General features: G+C 33.3%; 1 protein-coding gene across 1 annotated transcript; it reads right to left on the bottom strand.

The window, feature by feature from the left end:
* Nucleotides 1-7,302, bottom strand: LOC146920206 (aconitase 1). Its single transcript, XM_085713633.1, has 20 exons — nucleotides 7,208-7,302; nucleotides 6,963-7,070; nucleotides 6,705-6,865; nucleotides 6,496-6,588; nucleotides 6,207-6,392; nucleotides 5,867-6,028; nucleotides 5,595-5,739; nucleotides 5,345-5,487; nucleotides 5,220-5,276; nucleotides 5,045-5,124; nucleotides 4,510-4,585; nucleotides 2,913-3,098; nucleotides 2,502-2,569; nucleotides 2,286-2,404; nucleotides 2,090-2,211; nucleotides 1,921-2,019; nucleotides 1,348-1,827; nucleotides 911-1,009; nucleotides 582-824; nucleotides 1-464 (listed from the first exon to the last, which is right to left on the bottom strand). Exons 1-20 carry the CDS (start codon nucleotides 7,209-7,211, stop codon nucleotides 390-392), a joined length of 2,706 nt encoding a protein of 901 aa, XP_085569759.1. The 5' UTR covers nucleotides 7,212-7,302; the 3' UTR covers nucleotides 1-389.
* Nucleotides 7,303-11,736: the final 4,434 nt, after the last annotated feature.

Here is an 11,736-nt window from a genome sequence, read left to right as displayed (position 1 = left end):
TTAATCAGATTAAGGGCATGTTTTCATTTACTCATCGATTAAGTACGTAGCTACAAGAAAGCCCAGGTTTAAAAACACAGATGTAAAAACCTTTCAACGCTCCTCAGTACAATTTATGCTTTATGTCACAATGCTTCCATAAAAATTCCTGATATTCACTAGAATGTAAATGTTTGCTACAAATGCAAACCGTAAAACCACTTTTATTCTCGTAAACAGACAAGAGAAATGAGAAAAATGAATTGCATTTCTTTAGCAAACGACACATCCACGACCCTCCACCTGAGTTCCTTAGTTTATTGATATAAATAGCTGAATGACATGAATTTCCTCCCACATTGAAAGGACCTTGGCTGACCCATTCCACATTATTTAGACAATGTTAAAAATCAATGTTTAGCATTGATCAAGTTTCTGATGGCGTATTGTAAGATGCCTCCATGATTGAAGTAAGCAAGTTCAACCTGCCATAAATAACCGAAACATAAGCAGGATAAAAAGTCAGAGAATAAGAAACAGCATCAAAACAGACGGAAACCCCACAAAAAAAGATGAAAAAGCAAGACATGGTAAATTAATACCTCTGTATCAAATCTCAGGGTACATGAAAATGTCTTCCCATTGTCTGTCACCACCGTGATATCTTGACCAGGTCGAATTTCATTCACACTGCTTGGAAGATCAATGGTGTAACGTTCATGACCGGTCAATCCAAGAGTATCGGCATCTTCCCCAGACTTGAAACACAAAGGAATTATGCCCATTCCCACCAAATTACTACGGTGAATCCTCTCAAAGCTTTTTGCTATGACAGCTTTCACGCCCTAGGAACAATAATGAATCAATATAGCATTACATCAACTAAGAATATACACAAACTAGTCGGAGCAGAACAGCATCAAGGAATTACCAGTAGCATTGGTCCCTTTGCAGCCCAATCACGAGAACTTCCACTCCCATACTCTGCACCAGCCAAAATAATTGTATCGTGCCCCTCACTCTTGTATTTCTGACAATTAAGAAGTGTCAATACCAAATTCAAGCATTATATTCTTTCACATTAAATTTCTAGAGTTGACGGAAAAAAAAAGGGAGCTAGCAATATTTAGTTAATAATTATTTTGTATAAAGAACAAATCCAACATGATATCCGTAGGGTCGAAACTCTTAAATTTGATTTACACGCGGACCACTTTGGAACCTCCCATGATGTTATATATGACAATCAAATAAAATTAAAAACATAAAAGCAAAAAAGGCTTTGGTATTGCTACTTCGGCTCTTGATTAAAAAATATATGGAATTAAGACTAATATGCCTACATGTCACATAGTTAAGAAAACTTACATTTGCCGCATCGAAGACTGATAACTTCTCCCCAGAAGGAACATGTATAGTTTTAGGTCCAACTTCTCCATTTAGGAATTTGTTCACAATACGAATATTGGCAAAAGTTCCTCTTGCCATCACCTCATCATTGCCACGGCGACTTCCATAGGAGTTGAAGTCTCGTCTATCGACCCCACGTTCTGTAAGGTATCTGGCTGCAGGACTATCCTTATGTATGCTGCCAGCTGGAGAGATGTGGTCAGTGGTAATACTGTCTCCAAAGTTGAGCAAACAGTAAGCATTCTTCACTCCATGGGAGCCTGGGGGAGACATGCTCATGCCTTTAAAATAAGGTGGCTCATGAATATAAGTTGATGTAGAGTCCCAGGCATAAAGATTGCCAGATGGAACAGATAAACTATTCCACATAGGGTTGCCTTTGGTAATAGCATTATATGTTTCCCTAAACATATCGGGCAGCACACTCGATTGTACAACCTGAAAATAGGATAAATATGAACAAATGATAGAAACTAAACAATATAATTTTATTTATATGGTGGAATGGTAATAAAACATTCAACCACTTACATCTGCTATTTCTTCGCTGGATGGCCAAATATCTCTGAAGAAAATCTGTTTTCCATCCTTCGCAATCCCAATGGGCTCGGTGTCAAAGTCAATGTTGACCTGAATAATAATGTCCAAATTAGACAGCAAGAAGCAAAATGCATACATGGAAACAATTTAATTTACGTACTGTGCCGGCAAGGGCATAGGCAACAACGAGAGGAGGAGAAGCTAGGTAGTTAGCCCTCGTTAATGGATGAACTCGGCCCTCAAAGTTCCTATTTCCAGACAATACAGCTGCAGCTACTATATCTGTAAAATTCAGAAAATCAGTGTTAAGACAACCTCAGATTCACAAGTAATACCATTTATAAAAGGATATGTACCATTTTCAGTAATTGCAGATGCAACGGCTTCATTAATATCCCCTGAATTTCCAATGCACGTAGTGCATCCATACCCAACTATATTAAACCCTAGCTGATTCAAATACGGTTGCAAGCCACTGCAAAAGCAATACAGGATTAATCAAGATATTTCAGCCACATAAATGTGAACGCCGCCATATTATGAGCAAATACTTCATGATATTCTAAGAGTACCTCTTCTGCAAATACTTAGTAACTACACCAGAACCTGGAGCAAGACTTGTTTTGATCCATGGCTTCACCTAATAGTTTAAATGAAATAATAGTGAACAGATAGCAATCGGTAAGTAGAAAATAACAAATTATTAGGGGGAAATGGAAAAAGTAAGCACGTTTTATATTTCCTCAAATACGTATTTAACTACTGGACTGTAAAACAAAAAACAGCCTCAAACAATCGCTAATGTGAAACAAAAAGGGAAAATAGCAAAAATACGATTCTAATACTAGCTAGAAAACAAAGAAGGAAATCACGTTGCATTCATGAGTACATGCACATTGGATTTATGCATAATAGATGTATAAGCATGTCATTATTGAATTAAATCATTAACACAGAAACCAAATGCAGAGACATTGACTAACCTGCAATCCCAAATCACATGCTTTCTTTGCAACCAAGGCAGCTCCAAGCATTACACTAGGATTTGAGGTATTTGTACAACTGGTGATAGCAGCTATAACAACATCCCCATGCTTAAGTTTTGCTGGTGTTTCATGAAATTTGAACTCTGCAAACTTTGTCTGAGATTCTTTTGGCACAGCAAAGCCCTGTAACAATGCAATACTATACGGCTCAAATAACTGAAATCCTTGTACTATTGAACTTCCTGGAAGATGCAATGAGCACATTCTTCAGGGATATAAATTCAAATTTCATCCAATGCAGTCAAAAGTGAACGGCATTCTTGAGGTGATTACGGAGTTTTAATGTCTTAGGCTTTGTTTGGGAGTTTGGAGGGGAGGGATTTGGGGGGTGGGAAATATGGGGGAAAATGGAGAAATCTGCCACATTTTTCGAAAGAGTATTTTTTTAGAGAATGATAAATTAATGTTTTTGATTAATATATTTTTAATTTTAAGAATATTATAAAATAGATTGATTGAATTTGAAGAATTCATATAAACCCTCCAAAATCCTCCTCCAATACAATTGTTGAGTTCCCCCAAATTAGGAAGATTTTGTATTATGAAGAAAAGTGAACCCCTCCAAAGCCCTCACCCCCTCTTAAAGTCTTGTATTTCTTCCACTTGCTCCTTCCTTTTTTCCAAAGCCCTCCCTTCCCCTCCAAACTCGCAAACAAAGCCATAAAGCAACGGGTGCAAATAGGGCACTCCTCACTCAAGGTTGGTGTTAACTCTTAACAATAAAAAAAAAAGCATACATTCTAGATAGTGGATAATATACAACTATTCTGCATTTATTAGCCATAGAATAATGTTTCTCTCACTTCGCATTGTTGGTGGTGTAAAAGCCCCCGAGGGTGTAAAATCATATCATGGACTATTTCACACTCTTCAGAATTTCACTTGGCAAGATGGCTGAAATTTTTGTATTCCATCCTATCATGCACTAAAGGCATGACTGAGAGAGAGGGTCGAGATTCATCGACACCACACATAAGCCTAAGCATAACTAACACTTGATAACTTTTTTTTAGAATACGAAAACTATCAATCCAAACTTTTAATCATGTTGCATCATGTTGATGATCTTGTGTATCAAATTTTAGATAATTTGGATGTTCATAGGTATGTAATTAATGATGGATTTTACCTATATTTTAAATCGCATATTATGTTACTGTAAGGTGGTGGAATGAAGTATCATTTGGCTTTGAATTAAATGAAATTTTGTAAACTTGGTATATTCATGTGGGCTCTCAGTTTAATGATTTGATTGGTAAGTTTCATTGTGTATACAAGTTTTTAAAAAGTGAACGTACGCTCAATATATATCTGTTTGTGAGTGCATATACATAAAAAGAAGATTCAGACATATCTATGTTTAGGTGTAGGAGAGATTTACTGAAAATTGCCCATTGGCTATTGATAAACCATATTTGAAAACGAAACATGGCGATATACAAATTTAAGCATCATGGGTACTGAGAATAAGCTATGCCATTTTATATTTAGGCATTACATTACAGATAATATGTATGGTTCCAGAAGTTAATACCTTAAACCCAACTTTATTGTTGAGGCAGGCATGCCAATCTGCTTTCATTTCTTTCAAAGTAACACGGTCATGAGGCCTGAAAAGATTTAAAGCAAGGACCACGCAATGAAAAACTGAATGTCATTAAACTTTCATAGTAAATACCGATTCCTCTATAATTTACCACACAAACCCTCAACTCCACAACGTTGTCGAATGTAACACTTTTGTTAGTTGAATTAGTAGCTTATAGAAATTTTGTAGTCAAATGTAAACTTCATATCAGTTAAGCCGAATGAATGTGGTCTTTATTTTCCTCAAAATATATGATTAAACAAGCCAGCAAGGGTCAAGGGTAGGAATAGACAATTTTGACAGACTTGAACTTAAATAAGATTTCAGAGTTGGTGGTGGTTTTGTAATTTTTTAAACCTAGATAATTGCATGTAACAATATTTTAATCTTAATAAGGGAAGGCATGTGTAGTGATGCAAAATAAAAGGAATGGTACATTTATTTTCCTTAATTTTAAGTGGAAAACATGAGGACTCGTTACCTTTTTGGACCTGAGACACATGGTTCAACATCTTCAAGATTGAGCTCCAAATAGGACGAGTACACTCTCTCCACTTGGGGCTGCAATGCAACAAAGCAAACTCTCAGTGAGATCAGGTTCTTTCAGACATTTCAGCTATAACTAACCCAAAACAATATATGCATGCATAGTATACCTCATTGTAGTCCACAAACATCTTATTAGCTCGTAAATAGGATTCTATCATAGAAACCTGCAAGAAAGACGTGTAAGAACATGTAGATAAAATCAAATATCACGAAACAACAAGTGTTAACGTACAGTTTCATCACTCCTGCCGGTCAGTTTCAAATATTGCAAAGTGACATGATCCACGGGAAAGAATCCCATGGTTGCACCATACTCAGGAGACATGTTTGCTATGGTGGCACGATCAGCCAAAGGTAGTTCACTCATGCCTTCCCCTGCATAAAGGAAATATAAAACGATTATTATCTAAGGAAAGATTGATTAATCAGCTAGGAACATGATGCTACAAAGGAAGAACTATGTTTTATAAATTAGTATTTACCATAAAACTCTACAAACTTGCCAACAACCCCATGCTTTCTTAACATTTGAGTAACAGTCAAGACCAAGTCGGTAGCTGTGACACCACTTCGTAGTTTGCCTAATAATTTGAACCCAACCACACCAGGTAGGACCATGCTCATGGGCTGCAAAGGAAGATAATTGTTTCTACTAACAGGTTAATAATTGGCTGAAACTACATATGCATTTCTCTTTCTAATATACTGATTAGCAGAAAAGAAAGTGAAAAAGCCAGTAGCACGTTATTTTTACCTGACCAAGCATTGCAGCTTCGGCTTCAATACCACCAACTCCCCACCCAGCAACACCCAAGCCATCAATCATAGTTGTGTGTGAATCGGTTCCGACAACGCTGTCAGGATAGAGCACACCATTTGTGTTGAACACAACTCTACCAAGGTATTCTAAATTGACCTGCAAAAGTTGAATTTGCAAAAGTTGATTCAGAAGACAAACTAGAATAACTGGATAAAGAAAAAACTTTTTCTTCACACGTAAAAAGTATAACTCAGATCATATATTATATATCCATAATAACACACGCGCGCGCACAAACACACACACTTCACTAGTTACTGAATGATGCAATAACCTGATGGACTATTCCTGATCCAGGAGGAACAACAAGCATGTTGTTGAACGCATTTGAACCCCATTTGAGGAAACCAAATCTTTCCTTGTTCCTCTGGAATTCAAGTTCCATATTTGCCTGAACAGCATTTTCTGATCTTGCTACATCAACCTGAACAGAGTGATCAATGACAAGATCAACCGGTACCTGAAAGTAACCAAAATTCTAAATTTATTACACATGCTCGATGCAAAAATAATCAAATATCAATCTTAAATTCACTAATAAGCAGCATTTGCATCTGTCTTACCAATGGGTTAATTTTATTAGAATCACCACCAAGCCTGTTCATCGCATCTCGCATGCAGGCAAGGTCAACAACAGCAGGCACACCGGTAAAATCCTGATAAATGAAATCAAAAACACAATGAATACAACTAACATTCAAGTAATTTCACAAAAGGAATATCACTAAACACTCATCCATTCCCGGCATTAACATGTTCGCGCGTCACTCACCTGAAGAAGCACCCTAGCCGGCTTGAATGGAATCTCCACCTGTTTAGGAGAAGTATTCTTCCAATCAATAATCTTTTCAACATCATCACTCTTAACTTGAAACTCATCACAGTTACGAATTGCAGATTCCAAAAGTATCCTTATTGAGTAAGGAAGTGCATCTGAAAACACAAACACAAATTTCTACATCATTTTTAATCCAACCATTCAAACACACAGACACCAGACACCCGGTAATAATTAAAGAAAACAACTAACCGATTCTAGAATCGTTGAGAGCTTGCAAACTAAAGTATTTTCCAAATTCACCTCCACCACCTGGCTTTTCCAACGTCTTCAATATGTTGTTGAATGGATTTTGAGTTGCTGAAAATAAATAAATAAATAAATTAATCATATTTCGTTGTTTATATTATTGATTTAGATAAAAAGAAATGAGAAAATTAAATCTGGTATCAAGAATGAAAAAGTTAGATATTGATGTTATGTAAGAGCTTCGTTACCCATAGTAAGAGATTGAGATTGAGATTGAGATCGAGAGAGAAAAAAAGAGCGTGAAGAACGAAGGTTAATAATAAGAGAAGAATAGTAGGTAGGTGAGAAAAGGATTTAGTATTATTCTTCTTATTATTCGATAATAGTATTCAATTGAATTTTGTTGTCTGAAAGTGTTTTTGATATTTTAGTATATTCGGTGGATCCACTTATGTCATGCCATGTGCTTAACACACTGTCGTGATCCATGGTATATTTTCAAAAATATGTTTGTTTTTAATGGATGATTCAGTGTATATTTTCAAACTTTATCTTATAATGAATAATGATTGTTACAGGATACATAGATAAATAAAACAAAAAATCTTATAAAGCTTGTGAAGAACAAAATTGGTGGTATAAAAACTAAATCAACCACATTATGATCAATTCAATAATTTAATTCAAACCAATTAAGTTAATTTTTTTTGTTGGATATTGGTTTTTGTCGTAAAAGATCAATCACCTGAGATTCGAACTAAATTATTATATTCTTTTATTTTCTTTCACATTGTATTAGGAGTTTTATCTTTAAAACAGTTTTTTTTTTAATAAATCTTTAAAAAAAAGTATTTATAATGTATTTCTTCATCATTATATTGTTTGTTCGGTGTAAATTCAGTACTTATTTTAACCATATGAAAAATTTACATTGTTGGTAATAAAAATTTAAACAACTATAAAGAGAGCTTAGTTAGCAATAAAAATTGTCAAAAAACAATTAAAATATATTTTAGATGTGCCCCCCATGATGCATAATCCATTAATCCAATATATTTTTTTTTAATTATACAAAATTCAAACTTAAAATAATATTTATAACTACATCTTCAACAACCTCTGCGTCATTGAACTTTAGGGCTCTGTTTGGTAACCCAAAAAAAGAGCTTATAGCTTTTAACTCATAGTTTATAAGCTCGTCTGACAAAAAAAGCTCTGTTTGGTAATGCTTTTTTACAACGAGCTTATAGCTTATTTCAGGAGCTTATAAGCTATTTTTCCAGAAGCTATTCCAAGTAGCGTTTGAGCTTATAGCTTATAGCTTATCATCTTTTCTTCCAATTTTATCCTTATTCATTTATCTAAAATTCAATTCTACCCCTTTATAATTTGTTTAATGTTACCGTTATATATTTTGTTTTGACTAACATTCTTTTTAAAAAAAAAAAATTTACTAACATGTTACGTTTATATATATTGTTTTTTTACTAACATGTTACGTTTATATATCCTCTCAAAAAAATGTTACGTTTATATATATTGTTTTGACTAACATTTTTTTTATATATATTGTTTTTCTGGTGCTGTTTTGATATATATTTTCTCTAATAAAACATATATTGTTACACTTTTTTTAAGGTACGTATATAAGCATTGTTACGTTATTATTTTTTTCGAAAAAAATGTTTTGTTATGTTACTGTCAATTGCTACAACATTTTTTTAAGGAAAGTCAATTGTTACAATACTGTAAAACAAATTACGTTTTTAATATTATTTGTTAGTTAAATTTATCATTTTTTTGTTAGTTTATAGTTTATAATTTTATTCTTAGTTTTATAATTTAAAATGGATAGATAGAAACATATATTATTATTTTTTACGTTATAAAACTTAAATGAATGTAAAAAATAAAATTCAGTGAAAAATAATTAATTAGTTGGTTGAACCGTTAATTCAATGGAAAACATATATTATTTTTTGTAAATTTTATTATGAATTAAGAATGTCCTTTTATGTCCTTTTAGGTTTATTAGCTCATTGAACCGCTAATTTTACCAAACACTTCAATTAGCTTATCAGCTATCAGTCATCAGCCATCAGCTATAAGCTATCAGCTAAAAGCTATTAGTCATCAGCTATCAACTATAAGCTATCAGCTAGCTTATGAGTCAACCGCTATTTTTATCAAACAGAGCCTAGATGTTTTTTTCAATTCATTGGTAATCTTAACTTTCAAAACACACAATAACTACTAAAATATATTAACTTTATTAAGTAAAAACAAAATTTTGAAATAAAGTAGAAAACATAATACTATGATCTAAAAAAATATTATATATAGTTTAATATTAACCGCTCTAATTAAAGTTTCTACTAATAAAATCACCATAGCTTCAACCACCTTTGCATCATATTCTCGGCGGCGCAAACTGATTTTCACTTTATTTCACTGCAATTGATCCTACAACTACCGCTTCATTGGTGTTGAAGTTTGGACACAACTTACTCAAAAATCCTTCGAACATCCCAATTGTTTCCACTTTTATTGAACACACAATGAAAGAGTCAACAAACGTAAATTTTAATGGTAAACAAAAAAACATCTTTATATGTTTATTTCTGGTAGAACATAGAAAACCTTGAGAATATTGGTGGTATTCTTAATGACCCTCGCCACTCTCAACTATTTGAAGGCAAAAATGTATTTGAGTGTAGGAAACAATTAACAAAAGCCTGTAAAAAGGCAATGGCTCTTCAAGAACCTACTTCTTGGTATTCTTAATAAACTAATTTAAGAATAAACTATATCATCAAGTTACACACAAAAAAATCTCAAACTGTGATTAGCAATAACAAAGAAAAAAATCATGATTAACATTACTTTGAAACCCTATGCCATAACAAAAACAGAAACCATGATTAGTAGTAACATTTGTTTAGTAATAACAGTGTGTGTGTGTACACTTTCAGGATAAAGTGGAATTCATGTGCATTTTCTCAAACAATAACTTTTCAATACATGATCAACACTTAGTATGGCGTTTCTGTTTTATTTTTAGCTTACTTAAATACAAACAAACAACGAAAGAAAACAAAAAGAAAAAAAAAGCCCATGGACATTAGGTCCACTAACCCAAAACATTTTCTTGTTGAAAAAGCTAGGGTGAAGAGAAAAATTGATTAAAAAAAGATATTAACAAAAATCTAGTATAGACAAAAAGTAAAGTCATGATATACACTTATCACTTTCTAAAGAACGAAACAATTCATTTGTTAATGAATTATTGGTTCTAAACTGTCTTTGTCCATCAACTCGAAAGGTATTATGTTTTTCAGATGCCTTTTAGATATGAAAAGCAATGTTTTCTATCGCTATTCAATAAAACATGATCCTTAATGTTTATTTAACGTTAATTTAAAAATTATTTAATGAATTTCTAACTCGTACAATGTCTGCGAATAATTATTCCTAAATATATCTTTTTTTGAACAATCAAAAATGGGATATATACAAATAAACATCACAGGTAGTCTCAATTGCACAAGACGTGCCACTGAAACTCCTAAAAATACAAAGTGTCAATCAGTTGGAACAAAAACAAACATTAACCGATACCCAAACATTGAAAAGGGCTCGACCACCACCTATCTGTGTCAAACCTAAAGGCTACCTTTTTGGCTTTCAGCCAACCTAACGATAAGTATTTTACTTTATCCAAGAGCCTGGGAATAGGAGTAATAACACTGTGTTTACGTTGGATTTTCGTAAACAACCGCTGGTTTACAAATGGTAACTTGCAAGATCAACCAGTAAATCTTAGGACATATTGTGTTTGTTCTTGTTGTTAGAAATTCTGTGTCTCTGGTGTCGAAAATATAAGAAATATGATAAAAAACAATCGAATTCAATCCACTTGAACTCAATCGAACTTAATAAAGTAAAGTGCAAGAACACTTAAAGAAAAAAAGGTAAATTGTATTGATTAAACAAAAGTTGGTACACAGATTCATACATTGCAACTTGTGACTCGTTTCTCGCTTCCATACGGATACTTTGAGTGTAAGTTTGTATGATGGAATTGTGACCCGTTTTTCCTATGAAAAACTACTACTTATACTAAGTCTAGAAATAACTACACTTCTTTGAAATTCAAACTACAACTGCCACAAGTCGACAGTTTTGCTTATTTGAAAACAAACTTAAAATACAAACTGACTTAAAGAATAACTGTTGATAACCACCTTCGAAAACTGCTCTGTCGAAGTCTTCTACCATCTTCGAACCTAAATTTGCTTTCAATACAACACTCTGTTCGAATCTTCTTTAAATCTAGGTCAACTATACTTTGACCACATTTATTACAGCTAGTAAAATATATTGGCTAACAAATTGCCCCCCAGAAACGCCATTTTCGATTTCACCGAAGAAGAAAAAGACGTTTTTGAAAAAATAACTAACATTCTCCATCGAAATGAATGATGTCAGTATTTAATTCAAAACTAATTCAAATTTCCTTTAAATACTGACCCCACAATCTTTGTTAGTGGGCCACGTTCTCTAATATTGGAAAAGACGCCATTTTTAATGGTAAAACTGTCAAAATAAGATCTTGACATGTGTCATGATCAAAGGTCCATATAGAAACAAACTCACCTTTACTCTTCTCACTTTTCACCATTTCATTTTCACTTTCACTGTTCCTCTTCTCCGCCAAAATTCTCTCAAAGAAAAAACTTCGAATTTTCTGCAACTCCTATCTTTAAACACGAAATCT

Source organism: Medicago sativa, chromosome 5 (assembly GCF_051527215.1).
Source record: "Medicago sativa cultivar Bolivia chromosome 5, Bolivia_mono, whole genome shotgun sequence".
NCBI lineage: Eukaryota > Viridiplantae > Streptophyta > Magnoliopsida > Fabales > Fabaceae > Medicago > Medicago sativa.
This window is presented reverse-complemented; position numbering and strand designations above follow the sequence as displayed.

Bases quoted from the DNA above. Each gene is read 5' to 3' on its own strand.
- LOC146920206 (XM_085713633.1), bottom strand. The intron at 6,393-6,495 runs GTAAGACAGATG...GGTTACTTTCAG, and splicing joins CTAATAAAATTAACCCATTG to GTACCGGTTGATCTTGTCAT. The intron at 465-581 runs GTATTAATTTAC...TATTTATGGCAG, and splicing joins CCCTGAGATTTGATACAGAG to GTTGAACTTGCTTACTTCAA.